This window comes from Jaculus jaculus, chromosome X (assembly GCF_020740685.1).
Source record: "Jaculus jaculus isolate mJacJac1 chromosome X, mJacJac1.mat.Y.cur, whole genome shotgun sequence".
NCBI classification, from domain to species: domain Eukaryota; kingdom Metazoa; phylum Chordata; class Mammalia; order Rodentia; family Dipodidae; genus Jaculus; species Jaculus jaculus.
Window position 1 is genome coordinate 134,233,345 of NC_059125.1, and position 25,112 is coordinate 134,258,456.

Below are 25,112 nucleotides of genomic sequence, written 5' to 3' on the forward strand. Positions count from 1 at the left end.
ACTGACTTCATAGGCCAGAGCAGTATTGGGTGTCATAGACAAACAGAATTGTATTGTAAACACAAGGCCTCCATGCAGCCTTTGGGCAAAGGTAGCTGGGTGACTTGGAACCTTAAACATAAGGAAACTTTTTCGTCACTTGCTTGGAAGGGGGTTGTGGGTTCAGCAGGCACTCAGTGTCACGTGCATCATGGTCATGCAGCATGCTATCACCTAGGCACTTACTCTGGAATGAACTAGAAGCCCAGTAGCACGCTGCTGGAAAGAGCTATATACTGTTTTGGGATTCAGGAAGGAATATTTAACATTTAAATGGGCCTAACAAAACTAATAAAATTTATACAGATTCATTTCTCCAACAGTTCCTACCAGAACAAGAACTTCATAAAATAGAAATGTAATTGAAAACACAGTTTACTATTTTTAAAACATTGTTATGGTTGAAGTTGAAATCATATTCACATACTGTAGTGAGGAATCAGAATTTTCTATATTGTATTTATTTATTTGCAGGCAGAGGGATAGAATAGATAGATGATTGATAGATAGATAGATAGATAGATAGATAGATAGATAGATAGATAGATAGATGATAGATAGGTATATAGACAGGCAGATAATGAAAGCACCAGGGCCTCCAGCCATTGCAAATGATCTCAGCTCTGTGCATCTGTTTTGGAGAATTGATCTCACGTTATTAGACTTGGAAGACCAGCACCTTAACTGCTGAGCCATCTCTCCAGCCCAGAGCCAGGATTTTCTATAACTAATCCTTAACTGCTACATTTATAAGTAAAGATCACTGGAATAGAAATAATTTGTTCTGGGAAACTTTTCCCCACTCTCATGTCTGGGTCATAATATTGATATTTAAACATAATAGGTAAGTTCATTGCTATTTTTAATGAATTTATTAAAAATTAAATGGCAGTTTTAATATTACACCAAAAAATGTTGACAAATGTGATCTACATCCAAAAAAGTTATTTGGGATCAACAGTTATTTTGTAGCATAAGAGGGTGCTAAGACCAAATAATTGAGAATGGCTGCTTTTCAGCATCCAGGACTTCTATCATCTTGCTTATTAAGCACAAATGCCATCTCTTCTAAGCTGTGCCTGTCTTCTTCACTGCTGGCCCCAGAACTTCTGCAGTGCCTGGAACTTAAGTAGGCATTCATTCAATATGTGCCCAATTTAAAAAAAAATGTGGATTTCTTCTTTTTCGGCAGTACATGCAATTTCGGGGGGGAGAGGGTGCTGCTTAGAGAAGTGGCATGATGTCTTTCTAAAAGGCTGAGGAACAGTGGATAATAAAGCTGGTGTTTATACATGGGGACGTTTATACTCGAGCTTCAAATTCAGGGCTTGAGTGTCTCTGAATCCTGCAGTACAAGGGCGGGCAGCTGCTCTCCCTTCCATTCTCACCCAAACCAGCGGCAACCAAAGGAAGATACCAATCAGAAGGAAGTGAGTGAGCCTAGAAAAAGATGGACCCTTCCACCCATCGTTCCTTCACTCACTCCACCGTAGATCTCAGACAGCATGCTACCTGCCTAGGCTACAAAGACGAGCCAGAGCCGCGCCTACCCTAGCGCAAGCCTGAAAACTAAATAGAAGCCATGGTCGCAGCGCAGGGGAGGAGCCTTTGGGTCTAGGAGGTGCGTCAGTTTCCCGAGGCGGGAGAGACAAGCCCACCTCGCCCCACCCACTTTCCCAAGATGGCTGCCTCCGCAAAGCCCGCCCAGCGCCTGCTGCATGGGAATGTTCCATCTTCTTTCGGGCTACCGCCTAGGCCCAACTCGCCCGGACCTTCCCAGGACCCCGCAAATCCCAAGGTCCCTAAGGTGTCGTGGGTCTCTGCGTGTCACATCACACTCCGAGGCGGGATCCGGCGTGTGTGAACACGCGGCAGCAGCAGTGCGCCTCCAGGCGCCCCGCCCCCTGGGCTTCAAGCGGGCGGCCTGCGTCGGCGCCTTTTGACGCCATGGTGGGCGTGTCGACGCGATCCGCTACGTCGCCACGCGCGGACAATGGCGACTGCATCTCACTGAAACAGGGGCTTCGTTTTCAAATAGTTTCCTGACTCTGCCGCGGGGAGCTGTAGTGCTTTAGACTCCATCGGAAGCGGCGGCGGCGGCGCGCACGCGCGCCCCGGCTGCGCGCCAGACTGAGCGGCGGGGCCGAGGCCCGGCGCAGCCCGCCAGGTGGGTGTCTGCGCGACTGAGCTTGGAGGGCCTGCGCGTGCGCCCGCGCGGGAGGCGGGAGCGGGGGGCGGAGTCGGGGCGGTGCAGCTCCGACTTCCCAGGGACTGCTGGGGCGCTGCGGGGAGGCGGGCCAGGAGGGCTGCGGGGCAAGAGCTGAACACAGCCGTTCTCCCTTTCTTTCCTCTCCTCCAGCGGCATTTTGGCCTCTTCACCTCTTTGAAGCCTGTCCGCGCGCTAGGCCGGAAACATGAGCAGCAACAACTTCAGTGCGAATGATGAGTTTGACGAGCAGTTGCGAATGCAAGAATTGTACGGAGACCCCAAAGACGGTGACACCCAGAATGATCCCACTGGAGAAACTGATCCTTTGGAGCAGCAGCCTGCTGACACCCCCTACGAGTGGGACCTAGATAAGAAAGCTTGGTTTCCCAAGGTAAGAAATAACGTTGGCTTGGACGCCACTGCGGAGCCGGCCCTCTGGCTACCTTTGCGGGGCACTCTTTTTGCGTTTGTTGTGCTGAGATCCTAGGTTGTGGATTGTGAGGATTGTGACGTGCCTGTCTGTGACTGTTGTAGTACCAATACGTAAAAGAACACAAATCTTAGGGTGGATCCTAAAATGTCTGTTTTATGCCTTATTAATTTTGTCTGTGAAGGTCACACCTGGTTTTTACATTGATGACTGCTTTTTATTGCAAAGAGGAAAAACACCAGATTTAGTAACTGTTCATCCCTAATAGCCAAACTTATCTGCAAAAATCGGATGTCTACCTTATGTGCTGTGTGCAAAGTACAGCTTGTTGATTCAGAACATAAAGTGGACACTTACCTATCCTTACTCACTGAACTTTTTTTTTTGCACCTTCCTGTATTTTTCTACTAAATTTTGTACCAGGGCATCATGATTCTTATAACCTCAGGAATAACATTAGCAGTGATCCAAACATGGATGGCAGAGATCGGTGCACTTTTTTTTTGGGGGGGGGGTGAGTTGGCACTTGTTTAGTGTTTTATTTCAGCCTGGAAATAAAATAATTACCGTTCAACTTGATGCTATTAACTTTGGTGAATGTACCATGTTAATCCAGTTCTCATATGCACATCATCAAAGAATACGAACAGCAAGCCAAGTGACTTTCCAGTCAATAATAAAACATGCCTACATTGCATGGATAGGTTGCTACTTTAAAAATTCTTTATTTCAGCTTTCTTTCCTATTTTGGATTTGCATATATTCCAATCCTTCTAATTTGTTACGATGTCTGATTTCGCTTCTGTACTTGAATGCAACTATGGTTTCTTCTCCCTTCTGAGTAGTTTTAACAATAGTCTGGTAAACAGTTACTTGGTAACTCTATCTTTTTATGTTCTTGAATCCCATACTTCTTCAAACTTGGTGTTTTAAACTTTCTTCACTTTTTTATGTGCTTACTATTGATTGATATAAGGAAATGACTGTATTTCTGTCATTCTGCTATAGCGTCATCCCCCAAAGCCAGGAAGATACATATAAATTAGGCTTGTCTTTAATTTGTTCTGACACTAAATGATAGTGGGATTTCATTGGTGGCAGTACTAAAATAAACATTTTGTTTGACAATAGCCAGCCTCATTCTTAAGACACCAAAACAAAGTATTTAGTATGCATACATATTTCTGTGTTTGTGGAGCAAAAAAGTGTCAGAGGTTAGATTAATAGTTGACTTTTGGCTTTTACTGTGTCTTACTGTTATCTCATACTTTCTTTGTTATATGTATTTGTAGCCTTAGTCAAGTATACAATAAGTAGTAATTTATATATGAAATGACTAGAAAAACTGCCAACATCACTTAAAATGATTCAACTAGCTCACACTTTCACATTGGCCTATCTTTTTAAAACTTATTTATTTACTTATTTATCATTTTTATTTGAGAGGCAGTAGGCATGGATACGCTAGAGCCTCCTGCTGTTGCAAATGTACTCCAGATTCATGCACCATTTTGTACATCTGGCTTTATGTGGGTACTGAGGAATCAAACCCAGGCCATCAGGCTTTGCAAGCAAGTACCTTAACCACTGAACCATCTCCCCAGCCCTGCTTCTTTGTTTTGAGAGCAAATCTCATGTAGCCCAGGCTGACTTCGAATTCACTATGTAGTTTATGGTGACCCTGAACTCCTGATTTTATTGCCTCTATCTTCCAAGTGCTAGGATTATAGGTGTGTTCCTCCATGCCTGGTATATGTGGTACTTCAGGTGGAACCCAGGGTTTCTTTCATGCTAGGTAAGTACTTTACCAATTGAACTACATCTCCAGCCTTATCTGACACTTGTGTTGGTAATCTGAGTATCTGTGTCTTACTTTTATCATAATATACAGTTTTTTATATAAGGTGACTATTCATGCATGTATACTTTACTATAACTCTATCATAGACAGAAATACTTAAATGTTTTAAGCTGTATGACTGAATATGCTATAATATGGAACAATTTTACCTGTTATAGATGGGAATAACTGAATTTTTATATGCTTCTGTGCTGACTTTCCTGTTTAGATCACTGAAGATTTCATCGCTACATATCAGGCTAATTATGGCTTCTCTAATGATGGTGCATCCAGTTCTACTTCAAATGCCCAGGACATTAGTACCAAGACTGCAGAAGAACCTCCGCAAAGAGAAGTACCTGAGACTGCTGACCCCAGAAAGAGAGGAGAAAAAAGAAAGGCTGAGTCAGGTAAGTGGGTATAGCTTGGAAAACCTGGATATAAAAATGAAATATGAGAGTGTTTGAAATTACATATGATTGTAAAGACTTTGAAGGAAGAAAAGATGAATTTTCTCTTTAAGATAGCATTAGAAGGCTGGGAAGATGGTTCAGTAGTTAAGACATTTGTCTTCAAAGACTAACAACCCAGGTTCAGTTTTCCAGTACCCACGTAAAACCAGATGCCCAGGGTGGCACATTCATCTGGAGTTCGTTTGCAGTGGCTGGAGGCCTTTGTGTGCCCATTCTCTCTGTCTCTCTTCCATCTCTCTCCACTTGCAAATAATAAATAAAAATATCAAAACGCATCAACTCATGCAATATTAGCAGGTTAGAATATTCTGATTAACTCATCACTAATTGGGTCCAAAACATTCTTAACCAAAACAAAAAGATGGCATTAGAGTTTTGAAGAATCAAGATAAACATGTTTTACAGACAAGGCTCTAAAACATTCTCTGTTACAAGGTATTTTTAAAGCCAGTTAATTATTTGATTTAGTCTGAATCTTCCTGAAGGTACTATTGTCAGCATCTCCTAGTGTTCATTGCAAGTGTTTTATTTCATTCTTTTTCTTACTTTTAGGATGGTTTCATGTTGAAGAAGACAGAAACACAAATGTGTATGTGTCTGGTATGTAAACCTTATTACACTAATTTAGTGTTGGAAATATTTGGTTTTGAGATTTTCCACCAACTGCTTTTTAGTTTTCAATTTCTCTAGAGTCCTATTTCTCATCATATCATTTTTTTTGATCAGCTGTCTATGTTAGTAAGGAATGTTTATTATAAAACTAAGAAGATTGATGCAACTCTGTGCATCCCCTGCTGTTGATAACTTGTGGCAGTTTGCCCCTTCACATTCAGAGAAACTTAAGAAATGCACAGCCGTGCATGTTCTCCAGTTCTATACATAAACAGTTTTTGCATTCATTTAGAAAATCAGCTGTGTACTCACCTAACTTGTAGATTTCTAATTGGTAAAATGCCAAATAGCATTGATCTTCATAAAAACTTAAAAATTTTTCCTTGAAATTACAGGTTTGCCTCCAGACATTACAGTGGATGAATTTATACAGTTGATGTCTAAGTTTGGTATTATTATGAGAGATCCTCAGACAGAAGAATTTAAGGTCAAACTTTACAAAGATAATCAAGGAAATCTTAAAGGAGATGGACTTTGCTGTTATTTGAAGGTTGGTTGATAAATAAGTTTGTTTCTCCATTTTCAACTCAGGAAGGAGGGCTATAATGTTTTAGAGGTGCTAACTTAAACCAAGAGCAATTCAAAACAACATATAAAGAAACTTTAAATGGCATCTGTGTACATCACATTGGTATAGCTAATCTATTATTTTAAGAAAATATGTGGTCAGGTATGGTTATGCCTAACTTTAATCCCAGCATTTCAAAAGCTAAGATAGGTAGGATTGCTGTGAATTTGAGACCAGCCTGAAGCTATAGAGTGAGTTCCAGGTTAGCCTGGGCTGGGGTGAGACCCTGCATAGAAAAAAAGAAAAGGAAGGAAAAGAAAATAGTTTGCTTCCAGGTCAAAGTGTTACATAAGTACGTGACTGAAGTACTTCTTTTTTCTTGGGGAAAAAAAAAAAAAAACAATGTAAAGATTTCATTATCACTCCATACAATAAATAGAGAGAGAGGTAAAGAAAACATTTTAAAAATCTGAGAGGAAGGAAAAAGCCAGTGATACTTTATTTGACCATTATAATGAATTAGAGCAGGATTTAAGTAAAGTTCAATCTGCCACCTGTTTTTGCAAATAAAGTTTTATTGGAATACAAGCACATTCATTTATTGATGCACTTGTATATAGCTGCTTTTGTTTCACAAGCAGTTTGACCATTGATCTCTGACCCTAAAAGCCTAAACTATTTACTTACTGGATCTTTACAAAATGACCTTTCTTAGACCAGAAAAATATGATAACTTTCACTGACTGCTTTAAACATGAGAGAAGAGAGTAATTAATGGAAATTTGCAGGACCTTGTACAGTCTTGGTGTTATAAGTTGCATAGGGAATATTTAGTGTCAGAGGCAGTTGTCACTTCCAGAACATCTGTTGCTTGAAAAGTGTGTAGTATGCATCTGCCTGGTCCAAAACAAATGGGCACAATGTTGAATGTTCATTTGTTATAACCTGAAAATAATTACAAAGTAAAATCAAACTAGTAACATAACAGTGCTGATACCATGGGTGTATTGTGAGTAGACAGTATCCAGTGGGGTCAGAAAAGGGTATGCGTAGGCTGACAAGAGTTTTGTTTGATTAGCTTTTCTTAAGAAATATTTTTATTTATTTGCAAGCAAAGAGAGAGGAGAAAAAGACATGGGGAGAGCGAGAGTGTAAATTGGCATATCAGGACCTCTTGCACCTTCAGATGAACTCAAGATGCATGTGCCACTCTGTGCATCTGGCAGTATGTGGGTACTGGGACATCCAACCCAGGCTGTCAGGGTTTGTAAGCAAGCACCTTTAATCATTGAACCCTCACTGTAGTTCAGACTGACCTGGAACTTATTCTGTAGTCCCAGACTGGCCTTGAACTCACAGTGATCCTCTTCACTCTGCCTCTCAAGTGCTTGGATTAAAGGCAGGTGCCATCACGTCCAGCTTGATTAGCTTTTGATCTGGTTCATAAACAAGATGGGTAAGGGGACATGAGCATGACTTTTTTAGGAAGGTACTTTCACATTGTTCATAAGTAAGATTTGAGAACATCAGTTCCACAAGGATTACTAAAATAAGATTTGTCAAATCATTAAATAGTTGTAGAAAAAATTGAGTTAATTATTTCAGCATTTCTATTTGATATGAGCAGCTGAGGTCAGTGGTCTTTATTTGTTTTTCCTCAAACCCTTAGGTAGGTCTTTGACTCTGTTTTTGTAGGGATGATAAAACCAGTCTGTTTATGTAGGATCCAGAATCTATAAATGCATTGGATGTGTAAGCCATCAAATACTTATCTTCTACTTACTGTATTACAGATGTACATTTGAGTTCCATGAAGCCAAGCATTTAATTCTGGCCACATTATTCCCAGTTTCTTGAAGCATCCAAGCCAAAGTAGAGGTTACAGAATTTCAAAACTTAATTGCACCTCAGAAAAGTACTCCAGTCCACTTGTCTCGCTCTGTGCAAATGAAAACTTGGGGCTGTCAAAGGCAAACTTACCTCAAAATGTAACTTGTTGAACACCTACTGCATGCCAAGCCCTATTCTTTTCATTTAGTTTTTGTCAGGAGCCTGTGATAAAGACATTATTCCATTTTACACATGATGAAATTGGGGTCTAAATTCACACTGCTGGTTATGGATAGCTGTGTTTTAAACACAACTTTTCTGATTTGCATTCTAGAATTCTCTGTCCTAAAATGGATGGTTGCCATTGTTTATCTAGAAAAAAAACTCCTTAAGTTTCATTTTATCGTGCAATATATTGATGGTAGTTTTTTTTTTTTAACTTATAAAGAAAGAATCTGTGGAACTTGCATTGAAACTTTTGGACGAAGATGAAATTAGAGGCTATAAGTTGCATGTCGAGGTGGCAAAGTTCCAATTGAAAGGGGAATATGATGCCTCAAAGAAGAAGAAAAAGTGCAAAGATTATAAGAAGAAGCTGTCTCTGCAACAGAAGTTTGTATTATTTTTCCTTTTTGAAAGATGTAATAGAAATATCCTGAAGTATATTGTTGATGGTAGCCACCTATACATCTCCAAATTGTTCTAAAAGAATTTAATCAGTTCATCAGGGATCTTCAGTATTCTTCTCAGTGGGCTGAATGAGTAATGGTGATTATTTTCTGGAGTGATTATTGGTGATATGAATGGTACTGGACTGTAAGCCTAAATGAACTTTACAGGATATCCAGTAAAGTACCATTCATTCATTTTCAGTGTGGCTTGAAATCAACTATACCAGGAACTAAATTTGTTTGTTATTAGATGTTAGACATGATAAAGCTTTTATCATTGCATTTACTATGTAGTTGTATATGTAAGTTTATATTTCTGTTAATTTGTTATTAAACAGATATTTGAAATATGCTAGTTGTAAGAAATCAGAATGATAGAATACTTTCATCCAAGTGAATTTGTTAATTTCCTAGAAGGTTATGTTGAATGATTCAATAGTCATAAAAGTTGGGATATCCCATATTTTTTACAAGTTTAATTAAAATAGATACCTACAGATTTAATAAACTCTCAGTAAAATTTAAAATTATATCAAAGTTCTATTAGGTTTACATATTTTAGTGATGGTATTTATAATGTTTAAAGGTCTAAAATGATATTTAATTTTTATCTCAAAGTACAGTTAGCTTTCCATATCTGTGGGTTCTGTATCAGTGGACTCATTGTACTGGACACATAAAACAATTTTCTTTTTCCTTCCCTAAACATTGTCGTATGACATACACAAAGCATTTGCAGTATATAAGCTGTTATAGGTAATCTGGAAGTAATTTAAAGTACATGAGAGGATGTGATAGGTTACATGCAAATATTTTTCTACTTTATGTAAAGTACTTGAGTGGCCTACGATTTCGTCATCTGAAATTAGTCCTCAACAGATACTGAGGGGTTAATATGTAACTTCCTAGAAGGTTATAAACACTAAATAATTAGCAGTTTGTAGAAGTCTAGTTTGATTGTTTATGTAATGTTGCAGTCAGTTTTGCATTGCTGGTAGAAATCACCCAAACAAGAGCAGCTTGTGGGAAAAAGAGGTTTATATTGGCTTGCAGGCTCGAGGGGAAGCTCCATGATGGCAGGGGAATATGATGGCATGAGCAGAGGGTGGACATCACCCCCTGGCCAACATAAAGTGGACAATAGCAACAGGAGAGTGTGCCAAACACTGGCATGGGGAAACTGGCTATAACACTCATAAGCCTTCCCGCAACAATACACTCCCTCCAGGAGGTGTCAATTCCCAAGTCTCTATTAGCTGGGAACCTAGGATTCAGAACTCTTAAGTTTATGAGGGATACCTGAATCAAACCACCACACATAATGAGACAAAAATTACTTAGAATAAAAAAAAAAAAACATGCTGAGGGTTTCAGATACTGAGGTTATTTTTCTCCTACCCAGTATTTATTTCAGAAAGTTCTATGAATAGAACTATTTTAGAATGAAATAATTACCATTACTCAAAGCATTGCATTAATCCATATTCTCTCCAATGAATCTGAGCCCCACATCCATTTATTGTTACTGTTGTATTGCATTAGGCAGTTGGATTGGAGACCTGAGAGGAGAGCTGGGCCATCACGGATGCGCCACGAGAGAGTTGTCATCATCAAAAATATGTTTCATCCCCAGGATTTTGAGGTAGGCAATGGTGGTTTAACAGAAAAACATGCTATTATGCCATTTTTCAGGAGTTCACGGTTTAATTTGTGTCATCTTTATCACAGCACATTGACATAGTCATGGGATGGGTAAGGCAGGAAAATGGAACCAACATCCATTAAAGCTTTTGGAATTCCTTTTTAGCCCAGTGTTCTTTTAGTTCTATCCCAGGTAAGACTGTTTTTCTGTACTCAGTGACATTGCTCTTTGCACCTTGAAGAAATAGTACCCTTACAGATTGGTGGCAGTTTGATAATCCCAGCCTGGTTTTGATGGAGAATGCCAGTTCCCCACTTGCTTATGAAAACTTTACTCTGCTATTGAAAGTTTGATCCTTAGAAAGAAAATCTTAGTCTAATCCCCTGATGCTTAAATGGTGGGGGTTGTTTTGCAGGCCTTCATTTGCACTAAATTCTTTAGTGACTGTGAGGAGGAGATTATAGTTTTCTTCAGGTTAAATTCCTATAGCAGCAAATAACAGTGAATAAAGGAAGAAATGAAAGCTAAAGAGGCTTAAGGAATATTCATTGTAATCAAGATAGCTTACATTGCATTGTGCCTCTGTTACCATTGTGTGCTTGTGTAGACCAGTACTTCATTGGTGGTAAAACAATTCTTTCTCTTTCTGTGTGGTTCCAGAATTCATGATAGCACATTACTCACAAGAAAATAAAAAGTGTTCATGAAATTTCAGGTTTAGAAATGTTCTAGTTGCAATCAGTGCCTATTCTTGTTCCTTTTGTTTGTGGCTTATCAACAGTTTTCAATGGCAGCTTTCCTTTAGCCCCCACCATAGGCAGCTCAGCTCAGTCTCCACAGCCAGTGATGTGATAGGATTTACTGTGCCCTTGTAAAATCTGGGCATCTTTTAGTCAGTAGCTAGATTCTGTCATTTCTTTATAAAGTTCCTTGATGTCTCTCTTGAACAGAAATCAACGACTTAAAATATAACAGCTGTTTTAGACTTACAGTAATGATGAAGAAAGATTAAAACACAGATCTATACTAACTATAGATTGACTTTGACTTGCACTGGTTTGACCCCAGACATTTCAATTTTATCATGATGCTAAAACAATACCCATTCAACAGGAAATGTATTTTAAATTGAGGCTTTCCCAGGCTGGCAGGCTTTGGTATGAGCCTCTCACAGTGCTGGGCAGTAGCAGGGAGGTGCAGCTCCCTGCCAGCAGTTCAGGCGCGAGGAGAAACAACCAATAGTCCCCAGTGTGTTTTACAGTCTTAAGTACATTACCTGAGGTATAAAGGACAGTGTTATAAAGTGAGGTGTTTTTGGTTTTTTTGGTTTTTTAAAATTTTTTTTGGTTTAATTTTATTTATTTATTTGAGAGTGACAGACAGAGAACGAGGCAGAGAGAGAGAGAGAGAGAATGGGGTGCGCCAGGGCCTCCAGCCACTGCAGACAAATTCCAGATGCTTGCGCCCCCTTGTGCATCTGGCTAACGTGGGTCCTAGGGAATCGAGCCTCGAACCGGGGTCCTTAGGCTTCACAGGCAAGCACTTAACCGCTAAGCCATCTCTCCAGCCTGTGTTTTTTTTTTAATTATTATTCAATGCTGTGGCCCAATTGTAGGTAATAGACATTTCCTGAAGGTGGGCGAGGCTAAGCTATGATGTCCAGTAGGGTAGCTATAACAAATGCATTTTGTGCTTAGAGTACTTTCAATGTACGATGGGTAAAAGAAGCCCACTCTCAGTTGAGGACTATCTGGAGCCTCTATGTGAAGTGCTGCCCTTGCCGGGTGAGACAACAGAAGGAAGGCATAGACACATCAGAGTATCCCGTCTAGCTACAACTCTAGGGCTTCCAAAGACTCATCACAGGTGCTTACTTTATTAGTTGACATGCATTTCTGTAATGTGAAGCCTTTGGTTCACACATTCCATCCTCCTAACACTCAAACATGAGTGCTTGAATGCAAACTCCATTCAAAGTACCTGGACCCTCTGCAAATAATAGTCTGTAATTATTTTAATTATATATATTATATATAATGTAGATTATAAAATATTTATATTTTATAATATAATATGTATAACAGATTATGCTCTTTTATCCCCTCATTCCTGCTCCCATTACCCTGGAGCCCTCTTCAGTGGTTTTATGGTTTTCACTGTAGGGCCACAAAGGCCTCAGTCACCCTTTGGGGTGGTGGTGAGGGGACTGTGCCTCAAGGTAATCCTGCCCACTCTGTGGCTCTTACAATCTTTCCATTTCCTCTTCTGCAATGTTCTCTGAGCCATGACAGGCCTGTTTATATATTAATTTATTTATGAGAGAGACAATGGGTGTACCAGGGCCTTTTGTTGTTGCAAATGAATTCCAGATGCATATACTAATCCAGGTACATATGCCATGTTGCACATCGGTCTTTATGTGGGTACCAGGGAATCAAACCCAGGCCATTGGGCTTTGCAAGCAAGGGCCTTTAACTACTAAGCCATCTTCCCCAGCCTAGCAGTCTATAATTTTATTTTCTCTTTTTAAAAATATTTTTATATTTATTTATTAAAAAAAGAAAGAGAGAGAAAGAGAGAATGGGCACACCAAGGCCTCCAGCCACTGCAAACAAACCCCAGATACATGTGCCACCTTGTGCATCTGCCTTATGTGGGTCCTGGGGAATCAAACCTGGGTCCTTTGGCTTTGCAGGCAAGCACCTTTACTGCTAAGCCATCTCTCCAGCCCTTATTTGTTCTTTTTTTGTACCTCCAGCCTTAATCATTAGATGCCTACTTGAGTTTAACTGTCAAACTGTACAGAATTGTCTTTCCTAAACTAGCTAATATTATTTATCCCGAAAGCTACTTTGACACTGTAGCTAGTCCTGGTCATTACAAATTCTTCATGGTGGATATTTTTTAAAGATAAAAAATCTTATGCTCATAAATTTCTGATTGTTTACAAAAGCCATCTTGGTTTAGTATAAACTGTTACTTTGGAATTAAAAGCCTTCCTGTTTCCCTATTTTATTTTTCCTTCATAGAATGTGTTATCTGAAATAATGTTCTATCCATGGGTACAGTATGCACTCTGAGAACCAGGATTTTGTCACTTTGTTTGCTGCTGGTGCTCCATGTGTCCAGTTGTGCCTTTTACACAGTAGGCCTTGATAGGCATTAAAATATTCTGAATATTTTCTGTGGTGCTAGGATCTAACCCAGGGTCTTCTATGTGTTAAGCATCTGACCTCCACCCTACCACTGCACCTCATTGTTTGTATGACAAATAACTGAAGGGATGATTGCATGAAGTCCCTATTCCAAGCCACAGTTCTTTAAACATTCAGTTGTTTAAACATTTTCTCCTTAGCATCTTTGTAAATAGAGGCAAGGGATTTTTTTTTATTTTTATTTTTTGTTTATTTTTATTTATTTGTTTGAGAGTGACAGAGAGAGAAAGAAGCAAATAGAGAGAATGGGTGCGCCAGGGCCTCCAGCTACAAAGTCCAGATGCATGTGCCCCTTTGTGCATCTGGCTAACGTGGGTTCTGGGAAATTGAGCCTCAAACCAGGGTCCTCAGGCTTCACAGGCAAGCACTTAACTGCTAAGCCATCTTTCCAGCTCCACCCTTTTATTTAACCGAGATGCTATGCCTAAGAAGGTGGCAGGGTAGTTTGTTCAAGTAGTGCAGGGGAGGGATTCCATACTGAAGCCCTCTTTGTTGGAACAGCTGTCTGATCCCCCAACTAGCTTGATGAGAGCCTGCTAGCAAGAGGAGTGACAGTGATGGTTTTCTGTTCAGTTGTTTGTGAAACTGGATCTCAAAGCTTGTCAGTATAGACTTGTACTGTCAATATGGTAAACTCTAGCCACAAGCATTTATTGAAATAAAAATTAAAATATTAAGTATGTGGCTAGGGAGATGGCTCAGAGGTTAAAGACACGTGTTTGCAAAGCCTGCCAGCCCAGGTTCAATTCCACAGTCCATGTATAAAGCCAGGTGTATGTTGTGTAGCATGAGTCTGGAGTTTTAAGGTAGTAAGAAGTCCTGTTACACCCATGTTCATCTCTCTTTCACTCTCATTCTCTCACTCATTCATTCTCTTACAAACAAATAACTAAAAGTATTTTTAAAGATAGTAAATAAAATTCAGTTCTTCAGTTGTACTACACACTAGTAGCTATTATATCGGTTAACACAGATACACAAAATATCTGTATCATCATAGAAAGTGCTGGGCAACCTAGAGTAGACATTTTATAACTCTTTCATTTGCTTGTTTTTTGAAGCAACATCTTGGTATGTAGCTCAGGCTGGTCTTAAACTCACTATCCTTCTGCTCCACCTCCTGAGCTTGCACAGCATGCCTACTGTATTATGTAACTCTTAGTAGAAGGAAAGTCTTCTTTCTTTGTATAGTTTTAGGGACTATTTGATTTGACTGAAGACTGGTTATGAACAAAAGGAGCCAATGTTGGCCTTGAGCTATTTAGAGGAAAACAAATGTTATTCTCGGTTACCCCAAGGTAATCAGAAAGAAACCAGATTTAGGAGGATGGGTGTATATTTTTATTCCAAACAACTAAACTCATTCCAAAAAATATCCTTTGGGTTGGGTGTGGTGGTGCACACCATTAATCCCAGCACTTGGGAGGCAGAGGTAGGCAGATCACTGTGAGCTCAAGGCCAGCCTTGAGACTACATAGTGAATTCCACGCCAGCTTGGGCTAGAGCAAGATGGACAATACCTTGAAAAAAAAAAACTGAAAAAAATGAAAGCCTTGAAGAAAAATACTCTTTGGAATTAGGATAAATAATGAAGGTGAATGCTTTCACAAAATTGACAGGATATTCAGTATTCCTTTAAAAGCATTGTTTAGAAATACAGTGCCTGGAAACTTTGATATCAAGAAATTCAGAAATAAGCTGGACATAGTGACACACACCTTTAATCCCAGCACTCAGGAGCCCAAGGTAGGAGGATCACTGTGAGTTTAAGGCCAGCCTGATACTACAAAGTAAATTTCATGTCAGCCTGGGCAAGACCCTACCTCGAAAATAAATTAAATTAAAACTCAAATGAACAAATAGATTTCTCTTTGTGTATGTGAGACCAGGGAGATTAATTTTCATGGTGAATTTTTAATTAACCTAGTGTATCTAAAATTATAATTTCAGCGTGTAAATCATATAAAAATATTAACTCTGTCACATTGTTTCTCTACATTTGGAATTAAATCTTCAAAGTCTAGTGTATATTTCATACGTAGAGCACACCTTGATTTGGATTTACCACATTTCCATTGTCCAGAACCACATGCGGTTAGTGTCTACCATCTTAGCAAGTATAATGTTTAAGTTGGAAAGACCTGAGAAACCTGGTTTATTTCTTTCATGAAAAGCAAAACACTCCTGGAAAGAGAGTTCTGTGAGTTGGTTGCAGAACATCCTAGTGCATGACGCTGAGACTCAGGTGTGTTACTAACAAAGTCTCATCTTCAGAAAAGTTCATGTGTAGCTTTCTAAGAGTGTTCCTATAGAACGGAGCTCGATCTCAAAACATCAGGGTACTGTGCGGCAGATATGATGTGTTTCTTAAGGTAGTGTAAGTGAAAACAGAGGTCTAGAAGAGTTAAGCTAAGATTTGCTATGTTACATGAAGAGCAATGAGAGGCTGATAGAGAAGTACAAGTCTCATACCCCTCCCCTCCCTACACTGAGAGAATCAATCTGAAAATCAAAATCGGTTAAATGCTTAGAGGCAATTTTCATGTTTTCCATTACCCCGATTTCCTTCGGCAAGTAAAGGAGAGGTATTGTGAATATGTAACCTCCAGAAAGACTTTTATTGACTGTTGGCTGGCTGTGTATAAATCTCTGTGCTGTGCTCTGTGGCCTTCACAAAGCCCATAATCACATAGTAGCTGGTCAGACGTGCACATCGCCTTACACCACCAGTAAAATACCCAAACTCTGATGTTCCACAACACATTCCCCTCATGTCTGATCATTTTTTAGAACAAATTGGCTCTTCTCAAAAATTGGGTTTTATAAGAAGGGAAATCTAGTCAGCCAGTTCCTAAAACTATTTAGGAACGTTTTCTGCCCCCTGAAGAAAGATTTGTTCATCCCTACTGAGAGTCTTGAATCTGTTGTTATGGGAGGATGATCTACCTGAACTGGAGATCACTAGAATCAGTAGTGTGTGGATGTTTTTAGTTCACTCACAATTGTAAGAATGCATAACAAGAACAGATTTTACACTGTGCTTATTAATATGTACAATGCTGTGTTATTCTGTTGCAGTGTGACAGGTTAATAAGAAAGGGAAATCCTTAAAAGGTAGACCCTGCAAGCAAAGAATGGAGTCTCAGAAGCTCAGTAATCAGTCTTCCATCCCTTAGTCCATGAAAGGGATGGATCTCTATCTATTACAGCATTTTCTTGAATAGGAATTCATCAGAAACCCAGAGCAAAGGGCTCTTGTCAGAATGACAGCGACACACAGACAAAACAAGAATTAGCAGGCTCTGACTGAGTATCTGCCACAGGACTTGGGTCAGGACAGCCGCAGTGAATTTGGGATTTCCATTCCCACTTCTGTACCTTCCCTTTTACAAAAAAAAAAGAGAAAAAAAACCATATTTTTTATTTGGGAGGAAGAGAATAGGCCTGGGTCTCTTGCCACTGGGGGGAAAAAAATACTCCACATGCATGTGCCATTTGGTGCATGTGGCTTTATATGGGTACTGGGGACTTGAACCCAGATTGGAAGGCTTTGCAAACAAGGACATTTAACTCTTGGGCCATCTCTCCAGACCTGGAACTTCTTTTTGTATTTCAGATAGTATGTATTGATTCCTTGCTATAGAAATTAATGCTCAAGAAATTTATTGCACTTATTTTGTCTATTTTAAAATTAGTATGCTAGTTACACATTTTATTTTATCAAACATTGCAGCATATATATTTAACTTCATAAACATTCTTATTTTAACTAAATTTTAGTTTTTATAAAATTTTTACTATATAATATCCCCACATTCATTAATCTCTTGGTTAGATTGGTTTTGTAAATTTTTTGATAATGTTATATTTGAATATATTTTGGTCATATTCACCTTCCATTATTTTTTCATGCCCCCCTTCCATTCTGCTGAATTCCTTTTTCCCAATTAGTCTCTAGTTCTACTTCTGTTTTGATGTCTTTTTTTTAACTCAATGAGTTTAATTAGGGTTTCTTGCATAAACATGGGTGAAGGGCTATTTATCAGACCATCAGTAACTTAACAGTGGCTAAGCCACTGAAGAAAAATAAATCCTCTTCCCCGAGTAATTGTTAACTGCTAATAACTCATCAGGGAAGGGTAGGGTCTCATGCATAGTCCACTCTCCATCATGGAAGGTTGATGGTCCCAATCTTACATAGCCACTGTGAGACTTGAGGTAGGGTCTCACTCTAGTTCAGGCTGACCTGGAATTCACTATGTAGTCTCAGGGTGGCCTCGACCTCACTGTGATCCTCCTACCTCTGTCTCCTGAGAGTGTTGGGACTAAAGGTGTGTGCCACCATGCTTGGCGCATATATTTTTACTGCAAGCACAGATAGAATCCAAAATGGGCAGTCCAGGGCCTCTTGCCACTGCAAACGATTCCTAGACACACACTCCACTTTGTGCATCTGGCTTGTGTGGGTACCAAGGAATGGAACCTAGACTGTCAGGCTTTGCAAACAAGTGCCTTTAACCTCTGAGCCATCTGTCCAGTCTGGGAGTTCCTTTTTAATTAATTTTTATTACTGTATATTCATTGTGCATAGTGCTATTTCATACTTTCAAGTATGTCATAAACTTTTACAATATATTCATTCACTCCTTATCCTCTTCTATTTCTCCCCCTTTCCACCTGCTGCTAGTCTTTCTTCCTTTCCCTAGTTTCCTTTCTGTATTAAAATGTTTTTTCTCACTGTTGACCACTAAGGCTCCCTGCCATGCCTATGTTTCTCCTCTGTCTTAAGCAGAGCAGACTTGTACTCTAGGAGTGACTGAAGTAGTCTATTTGAATTTAATTTTGAATGAATTCTATAGATCATAGACATACATAATTACCCTTAAGCAAACCCTTTCTCATTTTTTGATTTGTCACAGTGAGAAATTTGATTCCCAAAACATGTAAAAAAAAAAAAAGAAGGGGGGAGAAACCCAATTAATCACTTTGATTTTCAGGATGACCCACTGGTGCTGAATGAGATTCGAGAAGACCTTCGAGTAGAATGTTCGAAGTTTGGACAGATACGGAAACTCCTTCTCTTTGATGTAAGTTCATGGCTTGCACAAGTGAGTCCCAAAGCAGCCGTGCTTCTACCTTAGTGACTATCAGACCACAGTGGGCCCTGAATTTTAGATGAATGCTTTTTATAGTATGCCTGCTATCTGTCAGTACTGGTTGGTTTAAAGTAGGGAATCACTCTAGCCCAGCCTAACCTAGAACTCATTCAGTTCCCCCAGGCTGGTCTTGAACTCACAGTGATCCTACTGTCTCAGCCCCTTGAGTGCTAGAACTAATGGCATGCACCACTATGCCCAGCTTTGTCAGCACTGGTTCAGTGAACATGGTTTACAAGGCAAGGCTTTGATAGATTTTCTGTGCCTAACTCATTTCCTTTCATCATCATCCTAAGAGTATGTGATCAGGTGGAAGATTAAGTGGACGATGTATGAGATACCACAGTTACCTGTGAGGTTTTCCCCTTCTCTAAAGTATTCACCTGATTACAACCAGGAAAATACTGTCTTGTGTATTTCCTCCTCTTGTCCTTCTTTCACTGTTAAAAGTGACAATAATTAAGTTACCATTTATTGCTGGTGTGCTAAAAGCTACTCAATACCTTATTTCATTAATTCTCACAACCCTTTGAGGTAAGTAGGGACAATTATTCCTGCTTTACAGATGAGAAAGGTGAACCTGGCCTGATGTTCACTTAGCTGCTGTCAGTAAGGATTTAATCCAAGGGCAAATAATCTGCCTTCAGAGTTCACCCTCTTAGAAGTCATTTGGCAGTGTCGTCAGCAGAAATGTTTCATGTTTGATTCTTGCTAGATCAGATGGTATTGAATAAGCAGCTGGCTGAAAATCACTGGCTGGGAGAAGAGGGAAGAAAGACTTCATCAAGTCTGTTAGCTAAAAGTATCAGAAACATTGCTCCTTCCCTACCTCATCAAATGTATGTTTTATTTTTAATCTTATCATCTAATATTTCTTATCCTCTCTTACCTTTTAGAGGCACCCAGATGGTGTGGCCTCCGTGTCCTTCAGGGAGCCAGAGGAGGCTGACCAGTGTATTCAGTCTCTTGATGGAAGGTGGTTTGGTGGCCGTCAAATCACTGCCCAAGCGTGGGATGGGACTACAGATTACCAGGTAAATTCTGTAACTATCACAGTCATGGGAACTGATGAATTGCCAACAACCAGCTATCTGGCAATCCTTTATGTTGAAGTTTGGGTTTCAATACATTTTGTGTGGCAATACTTTTAGACAGAGTTTGGCATTCAGAAATTGGAAAAAAGTTACAATATTTCACTTTGTAATTCTGAAATTTTGAGATTTTCTAAGAATAGTCAGAAAAGAATATATTAAGCAAAAGCATTCTCTTTCTTGTTCTAGAGAATGAACACAATTTAAACTTTAACTTTTTAAGAGATGAGGTATTTCTGTATTACTGGGCTGTTTGCATTTATTGAAATGATCTTATTTAAGGTCAACTGTAGTTAAGGTTCCTAAACCAAGATCAAAGTTTTTGGAAACTGCAGACATAGAAATGTTTTGTTTGCCTAAGAAGATTGCCTTACATAATCAGGGTGTTTTCATCCATCAAGAATGCCTCAGAGAAGTTGTTGTTTCTTTATGCCTCAAACTCATTTTAACAGCAATTTCTGTTTACCTACAGGTTGAGGAGACTTCGAGAGAAAGAGAGGAAAGGCTGAAAGGGTGGGAAGCATTTCTCAATGCTCCTGAGGCCAACAGAGGCCTTCAACGTTCAAACTCCATCTGTGCTTCAGAAAAGGCAGGGCCTTCTAGAATAAGGCATTTTTCAGAACACACAAGCACATCTGAAATGAATGATCAGGAAGCTGCAATTGGAATGGCATATGAAGAGCCTATAGATGAGCAGAAGTTTGAAAAGGCTGAAGGTGGAGAATTTGAAGGAGATACTTCTGGAAAAGATGCTAAAGAAGACAGATATGAAAAAGAGGTGAAAGAAAATTGGCCTGGGAAGGAATCTGAAGAGAACTGCCCTGAAGGAGAATGTGAAGAAAGCTGCACCGAGAAAGAAGAGAGTAGTCCTAGAAAGGAGTCACAAGAGAATGGGCCAGGAAGAGAATCTAAGAAGAGAGGCAAAGACAGTTGTGAAGAAAATGGCCTTGCAAAAGAAGCTGAAGACCATGGCCCAGACAAGGAGTCTGAAGAGGAAGACAGCCTCAAGAAAGAGTCAGAAGAGGATGATTCAGAGAGGGAATCAGATGAAGACTGTTCAGAAAAGCAGTCTGATGACAGCTCTGAAAAAGAATTAGAAGAAAACTGTCTTGAAAAAGATTTTGAAGATGGTGGCTCTGACAAGGAGTGTGCTGAAAATCTTGACAAAGAGGTAGAAGAAAATGACACCGACAAATCAGAATTTGAGGAAGGATCTGAAAGAGTGCTGGATGAGGAAGGCTCCGATAGAGAATTTGATGAAGAGTCAGATGAAAAGGAAGAAGATACCTTTGAGAAGGTTTTTGATGATGAATCAGATGAAAAAGAGGATGAAGAAGATGTAGATGAAAAGGGGTGTGAAGATGAAAAAGAGGAAGAAGATGATATGGACGAAAAGCTCTTTGATGACTCTGATGAGAAGGAAGATGAAGAAGATGCAGACCTGAAGAAAGATGAAGATGCTGATGAAAAGCTTTTTGAAGATAATTCCAATGAGAGGTCATTTGATGAGGAGGAGGCTTCCAATGAGAAGTTGTTTGATGATGCTGACGACAGGGGGACTATGGGAAATGTGAAGGAAGATGGGTCTCAGTCCACAGACAGCAGCTTTGTCCTCAGTAGTGACGATGATGAAGATGAAGCTTAATCCCTTCCACTTGCTTTTAGGGAAGAGCTCTCAAATCCATTTGCCTGTGCTTCAGGGCCATTAGTAGTGGTAGGATGCCATCAGACTAATGCCTCCAAAGTTTTCATTCTCACCTGTACCTAAGGATTTTAAATATGTTCATTGGCTTTTGAGTTAAACTTCATAGCTGTAAAGCAAGTAACTGGATATCTGTCCTTTTGTCAGATTTGTTAAATGCATGCAAAATAATATTTTTTAAAGTATTCTGATTGGAGTTTGTGATATTCAGAAATAAAGATAAATTGATGATATGCAGAAACTGAAACTTGGACTTGTTAAGTTGCATTCTAAATTGTACTGGGTCATCCTGTATACTAAGGATTCTCCTTGTTTTTGGTTGTGTTGCCACTTGTCCCCACTTTTCCCCATTCTAAACTAGAATATTATCCTAAAGTCATAAAGAAAATGACACTTTGGATTCTTTCCCAGATTCTCCAAGTTATCTGTTATTTTCATTTTATCCTCTTTCCATTAAAATCATCTCTTAGATGTGTAAGACTAAATATCCTGTTGAAAATACAAAACAAAACAAAACAAAGAGATTAGAGTTCGGTGCATTGTCTCTCAGCCCCTCTGGGCCACTTTGAAGATCACTGAAGTTAAGAGGCCTATCCCCAGAAAAGAGCATGCACAAGCACTACACACCTTCCCTCATGTGGACAGATTGTGGAGTCCCCCTGAAGATCTAGCATACTGAGGTTTGTGCTTTTGTGTTAGAATCCCAGTTCCTCATATTGTGGTCAAGTCATGTAGTTCTAAAGCAATTGTAAAGTACTTTTGAATATACTAATGATCTAGTACTCAAAAGTTACAAATTAGAAGCATTAAACTGCATCAGTGCTTTCATTATAGTGTCTCAGTGTAATCGTTACCCTCTTTAGCATGAAGAGTTCCCATAATTCAAGCCATTTTGCCCTGAGAATGTTTTACTTGATGTCTGGGATTTCTTAAAATCTGAGTTTTTACCAGGGATGAGTTAATGAAGGTGGAAAGAAGTTACATAGAGAAAATAGCAAGCCAAAATAGTGTGCCTTTCAAAGATAAGTCAGAATTAAGTACTTGTTTAATAGAGAATTGCTCTAAATGAAAAGAACACTTCCATACCCAAGAGTTGGGATGCACAACTCCTCAATGTAATTTAGAACCACAGCCATGAGAAAGGAACCCTTTTATTACATTAAATGTGTGATTTTGACCAGACATGATGGCATGTTCGTGTAATCCCAGCACTTGGGAGACAAGCAGGATAATTGCCACAAATTCAAGGCCAGCCTAAGCTCCATATCCAGCCTTGGCCACAAGTAAAAATGTCTCAAAAAATGGAACTCCTGAATCTATCAAAATATATATCTGTTGTTTCAGGTATTAACTATTGCTTGATCATTTTGGGATGGGAATTAATAGTGTAATTATATTAGCTTTGGACTTCATTGTCTAGACAAAGCATTGCCAACTCTGTCAGGTCACAATCTACTGTGTGAGTCATGCATGTGTAAGGTGTGTGTGTGTGTGTGTGTGTGAGTGATCATATGTTGCCCCACCCCATATTTCAACCTCTTCCTCTTCAATTTGGGTGATAACAGATACTCATGTTTTTATCAATATTGCAAGTCACAAACAGCTGTAAAATGGTAAATAACTTAATAGAGTGATAAAAGTTAACCATGAAGCACACACATTACCAGTTTATAAGTAATCAGATTTTGTTGGTCCTTATAACACTGTTGGGGAAACATACATCCTGTTATCAAAAGAAGATAAGAGATTCTAAACATATAAGGCTCAACAAAGGTCTCCCAGGATTTTTAACTTTAATGCTCCCTAAGACTACACTAAATGTTGCACACAGCATTCAGAATTGCATGTCGTTGTAGTCAGGTTCGATTGCTAGCAGAAATCACCTGACCAAGAGCAGCTTGTGAGGAAAAAATAAGTTTTATTTTGGCTTATAGACTTGAGGTGAAGCTTCCTGATGACAGAGGAAAACAATGGCATGAGCATAAGGTGAACATCAGCTCCTGGACAACATGAGATAGACAACAGGAACAGGAGTGTGTGCCAAACACTGGCAAGGGGAAACTGGTTATAATGCCCATAAGCCTGCCCCCAACAACACGCTGCCTCCAGGAGGCATTAATTCCCAAATTTCCATCAACTGAGAATCTAGTATTTAGAACACCTAAGTTTATGGAGGACACACCTGCATCCAAAAACCACACATATGAATCAGAAGTGGTTTTAGGCATGGCTTTGAGTGATTTGAACACCCTGCTTTCTCAATTCATTCTCACCTTTGATTAAGAACAAACATCAAATAATATATGATGGTTAATCTCATTTGCAACTTCATTGGCTCTAGAATCACATAGATAAATCTCTGGACATGTCTGGGAGGGAGTTTCTAGTATAGGCTAGTTGAGGTGAGAAGACCCAAACTGTGGGCAATACCATCCTATATGCTGAGTTCCCAGATTGAAAAACGGAGAAAGCTGGCATAAATATGTCTATGCTCTTTGACTATGGATGCAATGTTAAACTTCTGTGACCGTGTCTTGCTGACCCCCATGATGGACTGGACTCAGAGTAGGCCAAAATAAACTGATATGGTAGGTATTTTGTCACAGGAACAAGAAAAGTAACTAATAGAGAAAGCTGGTACTGAGAAGTGAGGCCATAAACTTGACCATGTGGTTCTTAGTCCTTTGGAACTACTTTATGGGACTAGTGGAAAATTTTGGAATTTTGGGTTAGGGAAGCCCTTAATATTGCTTCTAGCAGTTTAATGGGCCATTCTGGTGGGAGTCTACAAGATCAGATTGCCAAGAGAAATATGGACAGTGGAGGCCCAGCTCAAGAGTCTATAGAGGAGAACAAGCAACCTATCAGGAACTGGACTAGAGGCAATTTGTCTTATATCTAGCAAAGAGTCTGACTGCATTCTGCCTATGTCTTTGGAAATTGAAGGTGAACTTAAAGGTAACACTAATTTGGAGGAGGAAATTTCAAGACAAGAGCATTCAGGCTGTTGTATATTTATTTCTCACCACTCCTTCTTAGTTATGCAGTGGAAAAAAGCAGTAAGTTAAGCAAAAAGATACTGTTACTTATTTATTTGCTAGAGAGTGAAAGACAGAGAATGGGCATGCCAGGGCCTCTAGGCATTGCAAATGAACTCCAGATGCATGTGCCACCATGTGCATCTAGCTTACATTGGTTCTGAGGAAGCAAACCTGGGTCCTTTGGCTTTACAAGCAAGCTTCATAAATGCTGAACTATCTCTCCTGCCCAATAAAGATATTTTAAAATGTTCAGGACATTAGTTAAAAGCAGCCAAGCATGGGCTGGAGAGATGGCTTAGCGGTTAAGCGCTTGCCTGTGAAGCCTAAGGACCCCGGTTCAAGGCTCGATTCTCCAGGACCCACGTTAGCCAGATGCACAAGGGGGCACACGCGTCTGGAGTTCGTTTGCAGTGGCTGGAAGCCCTGGTGTGCCCATTCTCATTCTCTCTCTCTCTGCCTCCTTCTGTCTGTCATTCTCAAATAAATAAATTAAAATGAACAAAAAAAAATTTTAAAAGCAGCCAAGCAAATTTAACGTTGCTCTTAATTGAGACATAAGAATGGTGCTCTAAAGAAAGAATCCCACCCACCAA

General features: G+C 39.5%; 1 protein-coding gene across 2 annotated transcripts; it reads left to right on the forward strand.

The window, feature by feature from the left end:
- The first annotated feature begins 2,170 nt into the window (after positions 1-2,170).
- Htatsf1 (HIV-1 Tat specific factor 1) lies at positions 2,171-21,725 on the forward strand. Of its 2 annotated transcripts, XM_045140872.1 has the most exons (10): positions 2,171-2,206; positions 2,399-2,639; positions 4,748-4,928; positions 5,544-5,591; positions 5,999-6,153; positions 8,450-8,613; positions 10,215-10,314; positions 18,527-18,616; positions 19,582-19,719; positions 20,249-21,725. In XM_045140872.1, the coding sequence occupies exons 2-10, from the start codon at positions 2,454-2,456 to the stop codon at positions 21,419-21,421; spliced, it is 2,235 nt and encodes a 744-aa protein (XP_044996807.1). In that variant the 5' UTR covers positions 2,171-2,206; positions 2,399-2,453; the 3' UTR covers positions 21,422-21,725. The 2 variants fall into 2 exon arrangements, with proteins under 2 accessions (XP_044996807.1, XP_004653867.2); XM_004653810.2 differs by lacking the exon at positions 2,171-2,206 and having other exon boundaries at positions 2,319-2,639.
- Positions 21,726-25,112: the final 3,387 nt, after the last annotated feature.